The sequence below is a fragment of the Bos grunniens genome, chromosome 18 (genome assembly GCF_055505025.1).
Source record: "Bos grunniens cultivar Pamir isolate PY7600 chromosome 18, Bosgru_T2T1.0, whole genome shotgun sequence".
NCBI lineage: Eukaryota > Metazoa > Chordata > Mammalia > Artiodactyla > Bovidae > Bos > Bos grunniens.
The window spans coordinates 21,143,175-21,163,938 of record NC_141182.1 but is presented as its reverse complement, the minus strand read 5'-3'; the positions used below and the strand labels follow the sequence as shown (position 1 = coordinate 21,163,938).

Sequence of the window (20,764 nt, the reverse complement as noted above, 5' to 3'; positions counted from 1 at the left end):
GAGACTCGGGAGAGGAGACCAAAGCTTTTTCAGGAGGGGGGATTGGAGTCAACCCTGCGACAATGTAAGCAGTTGTTCCTTTCCTGAATACACACCGCTCTCTCACGCTGTCTCCAAACACCTGACTCTGCTAAGAGAAGGGCAAATACACAAACTTTCGCCTAATTAAAGTTTATTTTTTCCTGCTTGGTTCCAGAAAGATAACATTGGGCAAAGGTACAGACACAAGGTGTCACCAAGCCAGGGAGAATAGACGAAACGGAGAGAAAGTCCTGTGATGCTTGTCCGAAAAACTTCAGTCTGTGGGCCAGCAAAGTGTGAACAGGGATGAAAGTGTGAGTGAGTGTCAGCTAAAATATTTGTAAATTTCTCCCTTCCGGTTAGTTTCTAGATAACCAAATTGGAGAGGGGGGCAAATCTCACAGACTCTCCCTAACGTTCTCGTCTGCTATAAAATCCCTTCCCTTCTGCCAAGGCTGAGGGCCAAACTCTCAAATGAACCCGAAGCAAAGTGGAGGGTAGGAACGTGGGAGTGGGGTGTAAGATGCAGCTTAAAGAAAGAGAAAGAAAGGAAGAGGGGCTGGGAGAGTGCAGTGTGAGGAAATCAATCACCCAGAACCTTTTAGGAAAATAGGGACATTTTCTCTCCTAGAGCAGTGAGTGATCCGCCTAGATCCAGTTACTCAAATGCCTTTCGAATATAAACAAGAGCAAAGAAAACACGAAGAGAAGCGACACGAGCCTGAACTCCGGAGCTTCAGGTCTGCCTACCTGTGAAAGGTCAGGCCCCCACCCCCTCCCCACAGGTGTACCCTGGCTCCCCGCTCTCGAGAGGTAATCGTGCAGGTGACCTGCTGGGTTAGGTACCTCTGAGAGGAAGGGGACACTCGCAGGGGAAGGCAGAGTGCCGTAGAGGGACCGGGGGACCCACGAGAAAGGAATGGGGGCGAGGAGTGGAAACCGAGGAAAAGAGCGGTGGTGGGAAGGGAGTGGACGGCGCGTGGATGCTGATGACTGCAGCCGGGGGACCCAGGGCAGCGGTGGTGGGAAAGGGGTCTGGAGGGCCACACCGGGCACCGGGCTGGCCGAAGCGGCCGAGGAAAGGAGGGGAGCGAGGAGCGCTCCGAGGCAGCGGGGACAAAGAGGACCGGAGAGGGAAGGGGGGCGCGGTGGGAAGAAGAGGGGCCCCGGAGAGGGGGAGACCGCCGGGCGGGCGACGGGGCGGGTGAGGGCTGCGCGAGGCGCAGGGTGAGCGGCGAGGGGCCGCACGGGGCAGGGGCCGGCGGGGCGGGGTCCGCGCGCCCGGAGGCGGTCCGGGCCGAGAGCGCACCGGCGGGGCGGGCGGCGCGCCAGCTGCCCGCGGTGGGAGGGGCGGAGCGGCGGCAGCGCGGGGAGGGGACCGGCGGCGGAGGGAGGCAGGAGGGGGAGAAGGAGGGGAGGGGCCGGGCCCCTTGTCTCCGCGGCTCCTCTCCTCAGTCCGCCCGGGGAGGAGGAGGAGGAGCGCGGCCAGCCACCGCCGCCGCCGTCCCAGCCTCGCCCCGCGCACCTGAACTCGCCGCGCCGTCCCGGGCCCCCGCGCCGCGCCCCGCGCCCCGGGCCCCCGGCCCGCGCGCAGCGCTGCCTCGGTGCCCCGGCGGGGCGCGTCCCCCGGGCCGCCTCCCGCTCTCCCGCGGTTCGCGTGGCCGCGCCTTTGTGTGCGGCGGCCGCGGCTCCCGGGCTCCTTCGGCTCCAGGTCGCTGCGCCCCTCCGGCCCCGCGTCCCGCGCGCCGCCCCCGGGACAACCCCGGCCCGGCGCCCCCCGACGGTGGATCTAGCGGCTTCGAGGAGGCGGGCACCGGCCCCGGCGAGCCCTAGTACCGGCCCCGCGGCCCCGGGCCCGGCTCAGGCATGGATGTGAGGTTCTACCCCGCGGCGGCCGGGGACCCCGCCGGCCTGGACTTCGCGCAGTGCCTGGGGTACTACGGCTACAGCAAGGTGACCGGGCCAGGCTGGGGCCGGGGGGCGGCGGGGCGGGGGCCATCTCTCCATCCCGGGCGCGCCCAGCTCTGCCTGCTGCACTTTTCTCTCCCTACTCGACTCCTTTCCCTTTGCGCCTTCGTCTCTGTCCAACTCTCTCTCTCTACTCTTTCTTCCCCCTTCCCACCCCCCTTTTTGTCCCTCAGCCTGCGCTCCCCTCTCCCCTCCGCCTCTCCTCCCACTATCTCACTCCCCCACCCCCCACTCCGCCGACTCTCTTTGGCTGCCCCCAAAGAAGCAAGGAGCAGCCCAAGAACTGCAAGGGGGGACTGGCTTTGTTGTTGTTATTAGTAAACCCGATCGCAGGCTCCCTGAGTTTGGGGTGGAGGGGGGCAACTCAGGAGTCCTCGATCTCGTGGTCTGATGATCTCGCCACCCCCCTCCCAGTCCATCTCACCTCCCCCACGCCCCCGAGAGCTGGACTAGGGGCCGCTTAGCGAAGGAAAGGAACTAACTTTTGAGCGTGCCCTGGATGGGGGGAAGAGGGGGCCGGGAAGTGGTGGGACCCCCGCAGGTGGCCTTTGCTGCCCTCTCGCTGGGGCACTTTGGACCACGCAACGGAGGGGCCCGCTCTTCCCGGGTTAGCGCGAGTGGCTTCTCATCTTTCATTTTCTGGGGAGGGGTAAATTTGGCATTTCGGGGAGATCAGGGTTGGAGACCTCCACACCACGCCCTGGATCACCCCACCTCCTTCACCTCCCCCTGCGCCAACTTTGAGGACCGAGCATTTCAGGTGGCGGAAGGTGGATCTCTCGGAAGGGCAGCTGGCGCCGCGCGGAGCGGAGAGTCCGTGCGGGAGCCGGAGTCCTTGGGCCAGGGCAGCGCGGACTCGCGTTCTCCATCCTTCCTGAAGCCCCCAAGGCCAAGCTTTGGAGGAAACATCACCCCGAGGGCGATATTCAGAGAATGAGCTGTGCCTTTTGAATGTGGTTTTTCTTTCTCCTTCCCACCCCTGCTCCTCCCTCCCCCACCCCCACCCCCCTTTTTCTTTCAAATCTCAGTTTGTTTATGATTGCTTGGATAACAGTGGAGGAAATAAAGAGCCTGCAGAAAGAAAGATGCTATACAAAAGTAATGAGTACATAGCAGGAAGAAGGGGAATTGTATCGAGGGAGGAACGGTTTGCAGTGCCCCGTGGCTGATGGAGGCTTCTGTTCTTCTCTATTTGTTTATACTCCCATCCGATCGCAACTCCAGTGCTGAAGTTCGTGAAAGACCATCAAGGTCTCTCTCCGTCACGCTTGTCCCCTATGTCGTCATCGTCCAGCTCTGCGCCTGGCACTGAGGGGCCTCCCAGCAAGTAGAGAAGGAAGGGACACTATTCAGTGTGTTTTAACGCTTTGGTGATGCGAGGGCGAGGCGGGGGCATTCAAGCTCTCCAAATTCCTGAGCTTTGAAAGAGAAGCAACAAAAAGCCCACCGAGGTAGCCAGAGTTACCGTTTAGTTTCTGTCCTCTGATTTTGGATTTACTCAGGTTATTCAATGCTTTAAAAAGTCCCCCATGTATGCTCAGTTAGGGACTCAGGCAGCCTAATTAAGTATGTAGTGTATCTGAGAATCCACCTAATTGTTCCAGTGGGGTATTATTTGTCTCCTTACAACTTAGCCTTGTGTATGCAAGCCTTGTCTAACTGGGCAGGCTCTTATTTTTGGAAGCCATTACCTTTCCTAATGTAACTACTTCTTTCTCTGATTTAAGATCAGCAACACTCCAATGACACCAAAATAGAAACCTTTTGTACTAATCCAGTCACTGCAATGCGTGGCAAATCTCTGTTCACTAGGATCCCAAGGGTACTTCAAGGGACCAGAGGAAATTGTGGGTGTTTTGTGTGTGTCTCTTTTTATTTTTTGAGAAAGGCTATTTGGAATCAATTTAAACTCAGAACATTTTTTATTTCAGGGAGGGTCTAGAAAGCTTAAAAACAGACAATATTTATTGAAATGCTTGTTCACCTTCAGGAGTAGGGACACAAGTTGGATTGCTGTCATATTTTCTTAAAGCAGCTATTTGCCTGAAATAACTCGGTTTCATAGTAATTCTGCAATCTGTCATCTTAAGTGCTCTGTGTACCCAACTTATGAAAGTTAGCACTTAATATTGGTACAAATCAGATTGCCCTTATTTTAAGGGATGTTTGCATTTCATTCCTTGCAGATAAAAATACAAAAATCTTTCAATTGAGCCACGATACTATATTTTCCTACTCTTCATTTCATAAGTGAACAACCCAACTCTATTCCCTGTAATTTTTCTTTATGGAGAGAATGAAGGAGAAGAGGAAGTATTAACTTCATGGGTATAAAACAGCAAGTGCTAATTAAAGGTTTATAGCACTTCGTTTCATAGCTAACTTGTGTGTCTGAAGTGGCATTATTCAATACAGATTTATATTGAAAATGTAAAAACTAGCAGACAAAGGCATGCATTTATTTTATTTGAAAACGCCTGTAATTATTAATCTCCAAAGACTTTAACTTTTAATCATATATATTATCTTTCTGGATGGGAAATGATGGCTTTCTAAGAAAGTCTGTTTCTGCCCTTTCTTGTTTTAACGACCATCTGGGAAACTTTAGAAGAAATACAGAGCCCTCTGCTTCAGGCTTAACAAGTGCAAAGTTAGCGCTTATCTTTAAATTTATTTACAAACCGTGAATAATAGGGTTTCATTCATTTCTCTCTTTAACAAATGACTAGAGTCCTTTGTATAAATTATATCATGTGCATTACCTTTACATTCTGTGAGTATATGGATCCTTTTTAAATGTCAGCGATCATGAAAGTGTGTAACTCTGTCTATGGAGAATGGATGAAAGAGTTTTGAGGGTTCAAAAGTCATTGCAAGTAGGAGAATAACTTCAAATAAAATATAGCCAGGATCATTAAAATCAGTTAATAATTCATGAACCAGCCACTGATGTATAAACTTAAAGTCATCTCTATTTCCTCAGGGCTAATTTCCATTTTAATTTCAAGTGGAAAATCTATTGTTTGAGCATTTCCTTTTCTGATGCAGCTAACAAATTAAACTAACACCTATATATATTTTTTTGAAAAAGGCCTTATCTTACTCAAGTGAATTAATGACCCATTGTCTATATATCTGGGTTTTTTTCTTTCTCCGGGTTCAATTTGTCTTCACCAGTAAGAAGATAATATGCAACATATCCATCAGCATGTTCAGAAGTCTGTTCCCCCTAAATAAACTGTTGTATTTAACGTGGGTGTAAGCAAGATAAAATCACACTGTGGGTTAATAATGAACTTGGACCCAACTCTAGTTACTTTTCTGCATGTTCTTAGGGCTTCCCTGCCCCCTTTCAAAATACCGCTATTGACTTCTTACCCTAGGTAGAATGGTCCTAACTGTTGTAACTCTATAGTCCCAAACATTCCTTTCTAATTACTATATGTGTTATCAATCACTCTGCTTAATTAAGACGCTCTGATGTGAACTCTTTTCCTCCACCTCATGGGCTTCTTCCTTACCTAGCTTGAAGAGTAGGAGGACCTGAAGGGTGATTTGTCATTGGTCTATATCGGTGGAGACCATGGTTTAAATTGAGAACATATTGAGAGGGCAGGGGCGTATGACTGAAACTCTCTTTAAGTTAATATCTTGCACTAGCATAAGAACTCATGATTTCATTTATAGGTTCTAGAGTATGGGAGTATTGAACTTTGAGATCAGATTGAGAGATTTTTCATGTCAGGTATTTAAATAAGATGTGGAAACCACGTTGTGAAGGAAATAAATTGTTTCTAAGGAACTTAAAGCAGGGGTCATAAACACAAAATGTCAATAGGGACATCTGGTTAACCTTCATGAAGCCAGGTGTTCTGGTTAAGTGGAGAACATGCCCCATTGAAAGGGGCGCCTTGCTCAGCATTATTAGATTTTTGTCATGCCAACATTTGACCCAGTATCTCCATATTCTGCATTTCTTTTTTTTCAAGAGAATGATAATCTGTTTTTTTTTTTATGGGAAATAGTCTGAATTTTAAATACTGCAAATTAACAAACAATTGAAATCATTATGTAGTACTCTGAAGCATGCTCAACTTTTGTCTTGACAAACTCATAGGCAGATGAGAGTTCGAAATATCATTTTTTAATGTCATTTCTAGTTTATGTTCAACTCTGTGGGCAGTTCTACTGCAGTGCTCACCTACATGGATTGTTTATTTGAGTGAGTGGGGGATTAATCTAATCGTTTGGATTCTATCATTTGTTACTTTCATTGTCTCAAACCAATGGAATAGTTGTTATAGACCAGCATTTGGCAAACTGTATCCTGCAGGTCACATCTGGCCCCTTGACTGTTCTTCTGTGGTCTGCAAGTTAAGGTTGGTCTTTGCATTTTTAAATGGTTGAAAGAATTTGAAAGAAGTATAATATTGGATTGGCCAGAAGTTCGTTTGGGTTTTAAGTAAATTGGTACAGAAAGTCCCAAGTGAGCTTTTTGGCCAACCCAATATTTTGTGACTGTGAAAACTACATGAAATTGACTTTCGTGTTCCATAAATAAAGTTTTATCGAAACACAGCCCCACTCATTTGTTTACATCTTATCTGGGAGGTGGGCTGCTTTGATGCCGCAGTGGCAGAGATGAGTCATGGTGACAAAGACTGCATGGCTTGCAAAGCCTGAAGCATTTGCTGTTTGCCCCTTTATAGAGAAAGGTTGCCAACCCCTGTTCTAGGTAATTAGTCCACTGATGGTGCCGTAATCTTCCTGTGTTCCAAGCCAAGGCAGCAGAAAGGAAATCAAGCTGGTCTAACTGGAAAGATGTCTATCTCAGAGAATGTTTCTGGAAATGGTTCTAGAACAGTGGGGTCTCAGCCCTGCCTTCGGTCATGGTTATGTAGGAGGAAGCTTGTAGAAGATACTGAAACTTAGCCTTACCCTGCTGCTGCAGCTAAGTCGCTTCAGTCGTGTCTGACTCTGTGCACCCCATGGACGGCAGCCCACCAGGCTCCCCCGTCCCTGGGATTCTCCAGGCAAGAACACTGGAGTGGGTTGCCATTTCCTTCTCCAATGCATGAAAGTGAAAAGTGAAAGTGAATTCGCTCAGTCGTGTCCGACTCTTAGCGACCCCATGGACTACAGCCCACCAGGCCCCTCCGTCCATGGGATTTTCCAGGCAAAAATACTGGAGTGGGATGCCATCACTTTCTCCGAGCCTTACCCTAGAGTAGGTCAATAAGAATCTCTGGGAATGGGATCTTGGCAGCAGCATTTAAAAGCTCCTCAGGTGATTCTAATGTGCAGCCATGGTTGAAAGCTTTATTTTAGGCTGAGGATCCTGGAGTGAGTAGTGTCAAGGGGCAGTAAAACTGGGTGTGAAGTTTGTGATTGCTATAAAGAAGATAAGACCTAGGGCAGAATGGTTGGTTCCAGGTGGGCACTCAGGGTCTTCTGAGGACCTTGGCAATGCCTCAGTCATATCGGTCTGGGCTCCCCTCCACGTCCTCCATTTAATATAATATGATGTAATACCATATCTCAGTTGCTATTGATGAGGTGGTTTGTGTTTGTATTTTGTAGACATTTAATTAAGCATCTATTTGTTTTAATTTTATGGTGTGTGTCTGTGTGCACATGTGTGTGTGTGCTGTGTGGCCAATTATTTTTTTCTCATATTTTGAACATTTTTATAGGCCCCCAAGAGGCTTGGAGTTCTAGGTGTCCAGCCTGTGGTGACTAATGAATAAAGTGATCCTGCTGACAGTAACTAGATGTCCATACCCCTCACCCCGCCACCCGCATTTTGCCGTCCCAAACAGTGGAGTGTTGATGAGCACCCTGTGCTCAGTGGAGCCTAACATAGTTAGCCAAAGAGTATTAATTTCAGTCATTTCAGGTGAAGCCAACAGTTGTCTGTGTCCACAGCATTCAAAGTGTGTGTGGATATTGCAAGAACTTTCTATTCCAGATCATAAACTGTCAGGGGAATGCTGAATCCACTTGAGGACTGGTTTTGTTTACTTTGCACCAGTATTTTTTAAAAAGAAATGAGCTGTATGCTTCTAAAAGTCTTTGCATATAAATCTGGATTTCCAGCTTTTCCCTCCTCATAAATCTGGCAGTACTAGACCTGTACCCTCTTGGCATCATCTCTTGTTGCCCTGATTCAGACAACCATGCATTCCACCGTTCACCATGGTCCTTTCCTCTCTCTCTTCCTCATACTTAGACCTCGGTAAATCTCTGAGGTCCCAGGAGGCTTCAAGTTTGAAAACTTTGATTAGAAAGAGATGAAATTAAGCGAGCATCAAATGATGCCCAGACCTAGTGAAATGAGGTCACTGTCATTAGAGAAGTGTTCCTTATGGTATGTAGGAGAGTAGATTAAATGGAAAAGAGTGATCATATTATAGAGCAGTGTTTGTTAAACTTTAGCATGTACGGTGATCACCTAGAATGCTTTTTATAACACAGACTGTTGGACTTTACCCCTAGAGATTCTGTAGCATCAGTCTGGGGTGGGGCTGCCAGGTGATGATGTCATGCTGTGAGTAGCATGGCATGGAGGGTGTTAAGTGGTAAGGGAAAGAGTTTGTTCTGTGTACGTTTATGGGTTAGAATGCTTTGGGCTGCAGGGGATAGAATATCCAGCAAACAGTGGCATCACCCATAAGGACACTGGTTTACTTGTAAGCCTTTGGGTGGGCCATCTCTGGCTGTTTTGGATGGTTCAGTCATGTCTTCCCTGGTGGCTCAGATGGTAAAGAATCCGCCTGCAGTGTGGAATACCTGGGTTCTATCCCTGGATTGGGAAGAGCCCCTGGAGAAGGGCATGACAACCCACTGCAGTATTCTTACCTGGAGAATCCCATGGACAGAGAAGCCTGGTGGGCTACAGTCCATGGGGTCGCAAAGAGACGGACACAACTGAGTGACCAAGCACAGTACAGTCATGTCTTCAAGAAACCTGTTTCCTTTTCTTTTTATTCTGCCATCCTTGGGAGTTTCAACAGTCTCCTCATGGTCACAGGGTGGCTGCTGTAGCTCTTGGCATCACATGCTCACATGATATCATGCAAAATGAGAAACAGAATAGCAATGTGGTGGGAGTGGTAGCAAAGGAGCACTTTCTCCTCCTATACATCTCTTAGGAACACAAAGTGGGGAAAATGGGGTGGGAGATTGGGATGGACATATACACACGGCTATTTGTAAAATAGATAGCTGATGAGAACCTCCTGTATAGCACAGGGAACTCTACTCAGTGCTCTGTGGTGACCTAAGTGGGAAGGAGATTCGCAAAAGAGGGAATATATGTATATACATGGCTTCCCAGGTGGCCCAGTGGTTAAGAATCTGCCTGCCCATGCAGTAGGTGCAAGAGCTGCAGGTTCGATCCCTGGGTCGGGAAGATCCCCTGGAGGAGGAAATGGCAACCCACTTCAGTGTTCTTGCCTGAAAAATTCCATGGACAGAGGAACCTGGTGGGTAGGCTACCATCCATGGGGTCGCAAAGAATCAGACATAACTGAGCACATGTGTACGTACTCTGGCTGATTCACTTTGCTGTACAGCAGAAACTAATACAGCATTGTAAAGCAACTGTATTCCAATAATTTTTTTTTTAAAGAATAGCTCTCTTGATAACAGTTCCACTAAACTCTTTTGACTTATTGATCAGAAATGGATCACATGTCCACCCTAGATCCATCATTGGCAAATAGATTGCTGTGATCAACCAATCCCATGTCATCCCCTGGGGCTGGGCACATGTCATATGAGCATAATGAATGTTATGCTCCATTAGCAAGGAGGAAGGCTGTTGGAAAGACACCTGTGTCTACTGTGGGGCACATCTGAACAATTTTGAGAGGACTGGCGGTGTGGGTGGGGTTGCCCTGTGTGAAGATGGCTCCGATTTTTTCGTGTGGGACCTGAGAAGAGGTTGTGAGGGTAGGGGCAGGGAGGAAGGATTTGAGCTAAGGAGAGGTGGGTATGGATGTGAAGGAGAGAGGCAGGGAACAGAGCATCTCTGTAGCTTAGGAAGGAGAAAAGGAGGCAGAGTGTTTGAACTTGGGACCTGAGTGAACGTTGACCTCAAACAGAAGCAGAGAGGCCAAAGGAGGAGCTGGTGTTGAAGGACAGATGGAGCTGATTGAGGATGTTTTGCTGGAACATTCCCACAGAGATATCAAGTAGGTGCCCTGGAACCTGCCAGTGCCCTGGAACTCAGAGACAGAGAGAGATCAGGGCTGAAGGACCAAAGTTGAGGTCTTCCTCCATGTGATAAAGCACTGCAAATGCAAGTGACTCCTCTAAATGTAAGGAGACAGGGGTGCAAGGATATGCACTTAATCAAGAGGGTTGGCTGATGCGGTATTTGTTAATTCAGCTTCCCAGTTAGGGAGGTGGTATTTTAGGACATGACATGTGAAACTCAGAAAATTTGGAAATCTTGCTCTACCATTACAACTATGATACAAAAAAGGAGTGTGAGTGTGTGATGGTATATTTTTTCTATCTGAACAGTCATTTGGAAAGAAGCATCCTTAAATAGTGGTCATCAACTGGGAATGATGCAAAATTTGTAACACTTTATGTTACAACCACGTCAGCCACTTTTGAATTAAAATATTTCATGTGTTTTTCTTGATGTAAGAGGTACAAGTTCAAATTGGATTTTGTGACGTGTTAATGATGGCATTAGTATCTTAGGGAATCTGTTTTGAGTGTGGTTGATGAGGAAAGACAGGATTTCAGCTAAGTATGCCTATAAATTCAATATATTTTACAGGTGGATTCAGCACTCTTTACAAAACTGTTAAAATATAAGAAATAGAGGCTTTTATTCAAGGTCTGCATGAGCTTCTGACAGATTTTATTTTCTCTCTCTGTAGTAGATCATTTTATGTTCTTTGTTTCCTAGGTTTGTATCTTAATCCCTTCCTTTGGGAGGCCACGTTCTTTTAAATATGTTCCATGCGTGTGTAAAACCCATGAGCCATTGGAAAATGGCCCTTCTTGTAGGACTAACATTCTGTCTTTAATCTTAATTTAATTTTACTTTGTTTATAAAAGAATACTTTTAATGTCTTCATAATCCTGAAGTTAAACAAATTGGCCGATATCAAGAAGTGTTTGGATTTCACTCTAAATACTATCTGAATGATGTAGATTCATTCTTTTAGAGGAACTAGATTTTAAGGTGGGCCCTTCTATTCCAGCGCTTGCAAGTTTAATGTGGCCTTTGCTACACTGACTATAAATTGTTTATATAAAAGAATTATGTTAAATATTGTAACGGAAGTGAGTTCTCAACATATGTTAAATTGGTATAGTAGAACTATACCGTATTATGAGATTTTCCAGCAGTTTCTACAGCTAATTTGTAATGAGCAAGGGATTTTGATGTGCCATAGAATAACAGAAGTTTTCCACTTTCTTTTAAAAATCTTCTAGATATAGGAAGTAGAAGTCCCAAATGCTGACCTGCAGAAAACTTATATTAAATATGTATGTTTGACTTGAAACTTTTTTTTTTTTTGGAAAAAAGGATGAGTTAAATTTAGAACTATAGAGTACTCATAAAGAATAGTAGAAGATCTGTTTTGTAATCTTTTATGCTTGTCTTCGGGCTTCCCAGTTGGCACTAGTGGTAAAGAATCCGCCTGCCAGTGATAGAGATGTAAAAGATATGGGTTCGATCCCTGAGTCAGGAAGATTCTCTGGAGGAGGGCATGGCAACCCACTCCAGTGTTCTTTCATGGAGAATCCCACGGACAGAGGAGCCTGGTGGGCTACTGTCCATAGGGTTGCAAAGAGTCAGACACGACTGAAGCAACTTAGCACTCATGCACGCCTGTCTTCAGGGAGAAACCCAACTCTTATTATTTGGCTTACACAAAAAATTCTAGCAGTGTTTAATGGAGAAACCATCAAAACTGTTGTACAGGTAAAACTTCTTTTGAATCCAAGTAGGGAAAATCCTCAAACTGAGTTAAATAGAAAAAGGGTTGTAAGTTTTGCTTCAGGCATAGCTGGATCCAGGTGTTCCAAAGGGAAGCTGTCAAGGCTCTTTTATATTAGTTCTGTTTCATCTGTTTGGCTTCTTTCTCAGTCAAGTTATACTCAGATGGTGGAAAGATGTCCAGTAACAGCTGCAAGTCACACCTGCACAGCCTTCCCAAGAGGAAACAATTCTCTTCCCCACTTGTCTTAGTACCTGGTGTGCATCAAGTCTCATTGGACAGAATTGGGTCACGTGCCCAGGCCCAGTGTCACATACCCATCTTAGAATCAGAGGTGTGTACTGGCAGCCCCCACAGAAACCAGATGAGCCAAGAGTCATGGTACCATGGTACATGGTACAATGGAGCAATGGTACCTCAGAGGGACAGCAAAACACTGATGTCACAGTGAAAGGAAGCAGATGTGTGGTACTAAAAAAAGAGGGAAAAAATCCATTTAGACTGCTAAATGAAGTGAAGCTTGATGCTTTTGAAGAATTTTGAAGATTTGAGTTGTTCATGTTTCTTGTTCTTTGTGGAAACCAGAGATAGCCTGTGCCTATTCGTTGTTACCTGTTATGCATTTATTAGGAATCCACTTCTTATGAGGGCCTATTAGATGTGGTCTGCCTTTGAGAAACCTCTCGTTTGGTGGGAGAGCAGGTGTTTATAAGTGAGTGTTCAGGAAATACAAGTGTATGTGTGAGTGTGTCAATATGGGTACATGGGGAGATATTCTAGACAGAGGCCAGTGGTTGGTTTGGTAAAGTGAAGTCACTCAGTCGTATTCGACTCTTTGTGACCCCATGGACTGTAGCCTATCAGGCTCCTCCATCCATGGGATTTTCCAGGCAAGAGTGCTGGAGTGGATTGCTATTTCCTTCTCCAGGGGATCTTCCAAGTGTTCCAGAAATGGTCAAGGAAGGGGAAACTTTGATGCAGGTAAAGAAGAACCTGTGAGTTAGGGTTTGCTTGCAAGTAACAGGGAAAAAAAATCTTGAGGGCACCCCCCGCCCCCACCCCCAGTAATTAAAAGATGCTTGCTCATTGGAAGAAAAGTTATGACAAAGCTAGACAGCATATAAAGAGCAGAGACATTACTTTGCTGACAAAGGTCCATATAGTCAAAGCTATGGTGTTTCCAGTAGTCATGTACAGATGTGAGAATTGGACCATAAAGAAGGCTGAGCACTGAAGAACTGATGCTTTTGAACGGTGGTGTTGGAGAAGACTCGTGAGAGTTCCTTGGAGATCAAACCAGTCAGTCCTAAAGGAAATCAGTCCTGAGTATTCATTGACAGGCCTGATGCTGAAGCTGAAGCTCCAATACTTTGGCCACCTGATGTGAAGAGCCGACTCATTAGAAAAGACCAGAATGCTGGGAAGGATTGAAGTCAGGAGGAGAAAAGGATGTCAGAGGATGAGATGGTAGGATGGCATTGTTGACTCAATGGACATGAGTTTGAACAAGCTCTGGGAGATGGGGAAGGACAGGGAAGCCTCAGACACGACTGAGCAACCGAACAACAATAGCTATGGTTAGCAGTCTCTGCTCTCACTGCTGGGGGCCTGGATTTGACCCCTGGTCAAGGAACTAAAATCCCCACAAGCAGTGAAGTGTGGCCAAAATATAAAACAAAACAAGCAAAACACAAAACCTTAAAAAAACCACTTGAGAAGCAGTGCTTAAGTGAGGTAGATTTTCTCTTGTCCCTGATGAAGACTAGAGGTAAGTAGTACAGGGCTGCTATGGGGGCTTCCTAAACGTCTGAGACCCGAGCTTACCTCCAACTTTCACACGCCCCTTGAACTTATGGTTCAAGGTGGAGGGCCCGTCATCCTCATGGTCCAACCAGCAGGAAGGAAATGCGGTCAAGGGAGGTTTCCAGAGGCTGCCACAGGACACTTGCTTATTCCTCACTGGCCAGAGCTGAGACACAAGGCCACACCTATCAGTGCAAGTTTGTGGCTGGCCGTGTGCCCAGGCAGACACTCAGGTACTGAGGAAGCAGGCATGAGTGCCTGTGAGTGTGGTCTGAGGAACCTTTTCCGGTTATCTCCAAGTACAAACTGTGATGTTGTGTTTTACTTCATTCAATATTTTAGCTTTTATTTGCCCCTTAGAGGGTCCTCTTTTAGTGAAAGAGATACACCATGCTATCTTTTCAATCCTTTCTTCAGCTTTGGGGTTTTATTTTGGGCCAGCTTAAAATACACGATGATTGATCTTCTTTGCGGGAGCTGCAAATTCAATGTCCTGACGTTAATTGATTACCTATATTTTAGGTCCAAATTTCTTTTCTTTTCGAAATACCTCTTGAATTTTTACACTATCATTTCTCAAGTCCAAACTCGTGGTAACAGAGTTTTATGCAGAAGTCAATCTTTAGTTGCATTTTTAAATGAGATTGTTTTTCAATGGACATGCTTCCTCTTTGATCAAACCCAGTTTACTTCTAACTCATCATATCCATATGTCCACCGAATCATCTTCCCCAGAAGCCTATGGTTCTCTTTGCCCTTTCTCCTCACTTAACCCCCTGAAGCCCCTGGTCCCTTTAGTTAACCTTTGACCACTGCAAAGCCAAGGCATCCCTCCCCACCATGCCTCCTCAGCCCCCTCCCCTTTTGCCATGTAGGCTTTGTCAGCCTTTGCCCAACCCTATTTCTCAACTTTAGGGTAACTGAGAACTGTGGCCATTTTCCCTACTAAAATAAAACTGTCTGAGTGTGCCTGAGTCCTTTTGTTCATCTGTTTATTCTCTTGGACATTTTCCAAATGGAGAGCCCAAGGGCTCCCCACTCTTTTCAAGTCACAGTCAGACAAGCTTTCCCCTCAGTCTTAGAAGTGAACTCTCAGCTTTCACTTCACAGGAACGTTGATATTATCTGCTGGGAATTGCTCTGCTGTCATCCCCACTTGTGTAGGAACCACTTCTCTCTTTCATCCAGACCCAGAGGAGAGCAGTTTCTACTCTTGGGGGGAAATCCCCACCACCCCATCCCCACCCCCGTAACAATGCCACTCCTTTTCTGACTGTTAAATATTCTTGATTCTGCAGACAACTCCCGTCTTTCCTGTCTGGTTCCTGTCTACTTTCAAATGTGCCTAGATGTCCTCTGACCTCCACTACATGCACTTCAGATTTTTCCACCTTCAGTTTGTTGAGGGCCACCTCACTTGTCATAATTTTGGCTGTCTCCTCAGTCCATCCATGGGCTTCCTTGGTGGCTCAGATGGTAAAGAATCTGCCTGCAATGTAGGAGACCTGGGTTCGATCCCTGAGTGGGGAAGATCTCCTGGAGAAGGGAATGACTACCCACTCCAGTATTCTGGCCCAGAAAATTCCATGGACAGAGAAGTCTGGAGGGCTACAATCTGTGGGGTTGCAGAGTCAGACACGACTGAACAACTAACACACACACGTTATAATACGTGTCTCCGTTCAACTCACTTTTCTCCCTTACATAAATTAATGGTAAATGAAGACTATCACCAGTGGAAAACCCTATCACTTCCCAGACTTAGAGGAAAATCCTAAAGATAAACACCAGGGGAGTAAACAGTATTCTGGAAAGCTCACTGGAGACCTTGTTGGCCTCAGGCTCTGCTGTCTGTCTGTTGAAAAGGAGGATTTGCAAGTGTTAGCGAGGTGTGGAAGCTGTGTTAGTACCAAACGGAGATGCTGCCTTTGATTTTATCTGGGGTCTTGAAAGGGAGTTCAAAACAGAAGGACTTTCTCAAGATGTGATTAAACATTCTTTCTTCCTTGTCTGTAGACCTCGAAGAGCAGTGCTTCTCAAACTGAGATGTGCATGCAGGTCAGCTGGGGGTTGGGATAAAATGCAGATCAGTGGGTCTGGGGGGTGCCGGAGGGTTGGCATTGCTAACCTGTTGCTGCTGGGTCCCGGCCACTCTGGTAGTTGTGAGTCGAGAAAGGACCATCTTCATTGACACTTATCTGACTCCCTGTTTTTTAACATCTCTCTACACCGTTGCTCAGACTGGAAATGTCTACCTAGAGTTCCATGTCTTTCTTACTCCCAGGCCCTTCTCAACACACTGCAGTTTGCTTCTGTTTCTCCTTGTATTTATTGACACTGTCTTTTCCCTCTTCTGTGAGCTCTGCCTTGCCCAGGGAGACTTCGTTCGTTCTTGCAAGAACATGGAGTGGCAACTTTAGGTGAGATCCTACTTTAAGCCCTGGGGCTATGCTTTTCTGATGGCTCCTTGAAATCTCCTGTCTCTACCCCTACCCTTCTATCTCCTGTGACCTTCCTTGTCTCTGGTCCCCAAATACAGTGCATTTGGGTCCTTCTGCTCTTTTGTCCTGTCTGCTTTCTCTCCTCTTCCCAGAGAGTGGAAATGTCCTCCCAAAACTTGTCTCCTTGCTCTTTTGGCCCTGTATGTTTTCCCCCACTTCATGTGCAGGTCTTGTCATCTGCCTTTCGCTGTTCTCTCTCTGATGTTGTTTGTATCAGATATCTATTGCCGTGTAACAAATTAAACCTTGTGGCTTGAAACAAAAAACAGGTTTCCCTTGGGATTCTGCTAGTCTGCAGGTTAGGCTGGATCCAGAGGCACAGTTATTCTATTTTTAAATTTATTTACTCTAATTGGAGGATAATTGCTCTACAGTATGGCACAGTTATTCTTACTTAGCTGGGTTCCCTTATGTGTTTGTGATTGATGGCAGGTCGGCTAGGAGGCTCTGCTTCTGCAGGTTGGCTGACTGTCTGCTGGGGGTCCTCGCTTCTCCTGCAAGCGCATGTAGTCTCTCCCCTCTGGCAAGCCAAATTGTACACAGGAGTCTGGATGGCAGCATTTTAAGAAGTTCAAAGAACCCTTGAGTTCAGGCTCAGAAACTCTTCCTTCTTGCACATTCTACTGCTCAAAGCCAGCTTCAAGGGGAGAAGTAGATTCCATTTCTTGAAAGGAACTATTGCAAATTCACATGACAAAGGCGTGTGGATACAGGGAGATGTGGGGCTTTTTTTTTTTGCCCCCCCAAGGCCTCAAATCTTCATCTCTGGCTTCATATGCATTTCTCATCTCCTACATGGCAGCTCTCTAGAAGATATTACCACTTCCCCGTCTGCCATCTATTCAAATCCAACATAAGCCATATGGCCACCTGCATCCCTCTTCCCCCGAAGCTCCCCTTCACATTTTCACCATTTCTCTCAGTGCCCTCACTATTTTCAGATACAAAAAATTAATCATGATTACTTGGCCCCTTTCATTCCCTTAGGGCAATAACTCTTCATAGTGTCTTCATTTTTCTTCTCATGCACTCTTTTGCATCTATCTTCTTTCTTTCCATTGCCAGCATCCTAGCCCAGGCCTCTGTCATAACCCAAGGCTCCTCACCAACTCGGTATTCTCTAAATTTCTCCCACCTGCAGCTGAGTCTGTGCTCCACTTTGATTTGATCCTCAAAAGGATATTAGTCTAAGCATCATTCTCCTTCTACAAGCACTTCCAGTGGCTCATCTTTGTGTATACCACTGCTTTCTCAGCCTTGCCACCTCTTTTTGGTCATATCTATACACCACTGATATTATTTATTAAATATTTTGTGAACTTCACTAGCAGTCCAGTGGTTAAGACTTTACCTTCCGGTGCAGGGGGTGTGGGTTTGATCCCTGGTCAGAAAACTAACATCCCACATGCCTTGAGGCCAAAAACGGAAACATAAACAATAAGAGCAATATTGTAACAAATGTGACAAAGACTTTAAAAATAGCTTACATCAAAAAATTAAAAAAAATTGTTTTTTACATTGGCTCACTTTTTATTTTATATCACTATTGCATAAGGCAATCTTGTATTGCTTGCAATATGTAAAAATTAGCCATACAATAAATGCAAAACTGTTAATATTTTTAAAATACTTATTTATATATCTATTAAATTAATCCATTTATGCATAATAGATATTGGGAGTATTGGCCTACTGGCTAAATTGCTTTGTCCTCAACTTGACATTGAAGACCCTTCATATCTAGTACCAAAGTTAACCACATTAAGGAAAAATAAAATTCCTTAGAAAAGATTATTGAATTTTATTAAGGGTCATTACAGTGGCTATAGATCAGCATCACAAAGTAGGATTGCCTGTCTTAATATTTTTGTGCATTACTTAGATATATCAGTTGTTTTGAACATATTAATTTGAATTAGCTATTTTCCCTGGCCTTCAAAGCTCTGCTGTTCATACTTACGTTCTTGGTGGCATAATAGTCTTGTTCTGTGTGCATTAATAATTTTTCAAATATTATCTCCAGTTCTGACTTTGGCTTGACAGGTTTCCAGCTGCCAGTGGGCTAAAATTTTGTACTACATATTCCCTTATTCATGGCTTGTCTTAATTCTAGATTCCTGGGAAAGATTTTAGTTGTGATGTATACCATTGTGATCATCTGAAAAGTCACCTCATTGTTAGACACTTTGAAAACACTGATGTTTGAGCAGATGCAAGATGGGGGGTTGTAGTTGGCACTCACCTGCCTTCCCCACGACTTTTGAACCTGTGTGTTTATTAGGGTAAAACTGGTGGAAGTTCAGGGCAGAAACCAAGTGAAGGAAAAGCAAGTCAGTTTAAAGGGATTCGGATAGACTTATATGGACAACAGGAGGCAAGAGAGACAGTGGTTGAGAGTGATCCAGAAGACTCATATCTAGAGAGACAAAAACGATGTCCAGATGTGGGGAGGAAAAAGAAAAGGTTATTTTTTTTTTTAAAGAGGCCAATTCAACCTTAAGTTAACTGATAACTTTTGGACTATAGTCAACACCTTATTCGGAGAAGGCAATGGCACCCCACTCCAGTACTCTTGCCTGGAGAATCCCATGGGCAGGGGAGCCTGGTAGGCTGCAGTCCATGGGGTCGCTTAGAGTTGGACACAACTGAGCGACTTCACTTTCACTTTTCACTTTCATGCATTGGAGAAGGAAATGGCAACCCACTCCAGTGTTCTTGCCTGGAGAATCCGAGGGACGGGGGAGCCTGGTGGGCTGCCGACTGTGGGGTCGCACAGAGTCAGACACGACTGAAGCGACTTAGCAGCAGCAGCAGCAGCAGCAGCAACACCTTATTGCTTGACTACTAAAATTTCCCAGTGAAATGTAACCCACATGTGAGAACTCAGCTTTCGGGGAAATGTTTTTCTGATGATAAATTTGGCCACTATACTTAATGGTTGACACAGAATTCTTGTCCTTTAGTTTCCTATCAGAAATGATGCTCTTGAAGTCTGCTGCTCAATCCTTAGTAAAAATGGTTGTAAGAGATAATATATTTATGGCGAATGGCCTGAAGAAGATGCAGTGCAGCCATTCAACCAGATAACCTAATTTAATGTAAGGCTTCTGCCAGCCTGAGAGCTGCCTGCTCAGGACGATGCCCTGTTGTGCACCCCGCTCCACAGTTGCTTCACTGGGTCTTTCTCATACATTGATTGCACACTCCTAGGGCTTCACTTTGCAGGAATAATGGTTTCATGAATATCTTCTTTTCAGTTCTGTTTAGGCTGTATCCCATTACATATCCCAGTGTCCTCTTTTATGATGTCTTACCAGAGAATCTTAGGTTACTGTACAGGAAAAGCTGGGGGGAAAAAAATCACTTAGCTTTAGCTAATAGGTATTATTAATCTTGTTACTCTCATTTCTTTGCATTGGCTGCCAAGAAGCTTGGAGTCCAACATGAAACTTACTCAGTAACTATCCAGGAGAGTAGAATGTACATTCTGGTCATCTTGGCTTTATTATTTTCTTAATTTTTTTGCCTTGATTCTTAGAAATATAAACTCTCTCTTAGAATCAATTGTACTTTTAAAAGTCGCCCAACTCTTTTGTGGAGAAAGACAGGTTATGAATAAATACTTAAAATGCTCCTAAGTACAACGAGCGTGTTTATATAGTGTCAAGGATACCTTGCATATCTTTCTACAAGAGAAATTTCCACTTAGGAAATTAAAGTCTACTGGTTATGTCAATATTGTGCAACTGAAAAAAAAAAAATCACCAAACACATCCCTTCCCCTTTTGGTCTTTTTATAAGGACGAGTCTAATTCTCAACTTAAAACTCTTGCTAGAGTTCATCTCTTTTAGGATATTTTCCCCAGAGTTAGGGAATCTATTGAATTGATGAGAACAGAGAAATTGGGATAGTCCCTGAGCATTCAAATCAGTGTTTGAGCTCTGTTATCAGTCAAAAATTTCCCCTAATTCCTATATGTTCACATTATGCCATCATTAGCATTTATCTTGGACTTCCTTGGTAGCTCAGCTGGTAAAGAATCCACCTGCAATTGAGTAGATTCGGTTTTAATTTTACCTGAAGACTGTGCTAAGATTACGCCAGCGTTGGGAGTCCATTGGACCAGTTGTCAAGTGGTGACTGGTCCACACATACATTCCAGGGCCCATGAGTTGGCTCCCTCATAATTGGAAAACATTTCTACTCACACCCAGGGCATTTGATCTTTGAGAAAGTGTTGCTGTCTTGGTTCTGGGAAGCCTGCCCGGTACCACGTGAGCTTTGCCCAAATTAAGAGGAGCAGTTAACCTCTTGTAAAACCAGCCACCCTCTTAGATTGCTTTAAAGTGACTCATGGCAATGCAGATGTACTTTACCATTGTCTTGGGGCCACTGTTTTGTTTAATCAGCTCCCTGAAAAGTGGAAAACTTTATTTTGGTAACTTTGGAAAGCAGCCTGACTCATTCCTCCTTCAGTTGTTTATCTAAGGTTGGCTCAAGAG

At 45.3% G+C, this 20,764-nt stretch overlaps 1 protein-coding gene across 4 annotated transcripts in view; it reads left to right on the top strand.

Annotated features, from left to right (window-relative positions):
• The first annotated feature begins 657 nt into the window (after window positions 1–657).
• Window positions 658–20,764, top strand: part of TOX3 (TOX high mobility group box family member 3) — a 122,662-nt gene continuing 102,555 nt past the window's right edge. For 2 of the 4 annotated variants that reach the window (XM_086350606.1, XM_086350605.1), the window contains exon 1: window positions 1,475–1,974. In XM_086350606.1, the coding sequence (XP_086206732.1) occupies window positions 1,888–1,974 (87 nt within the window). In that variant the 5' untranslated portion in view covers window positions 1,475–1,887. Of the gene's footprint in view, window positions 781–1,474; window positions 1,975–20,764 lie in introns of those variants that run through there. The other 2 variants (XM_086350618.1, XM_086350623.1) reach the window with 2 other exon arrangements.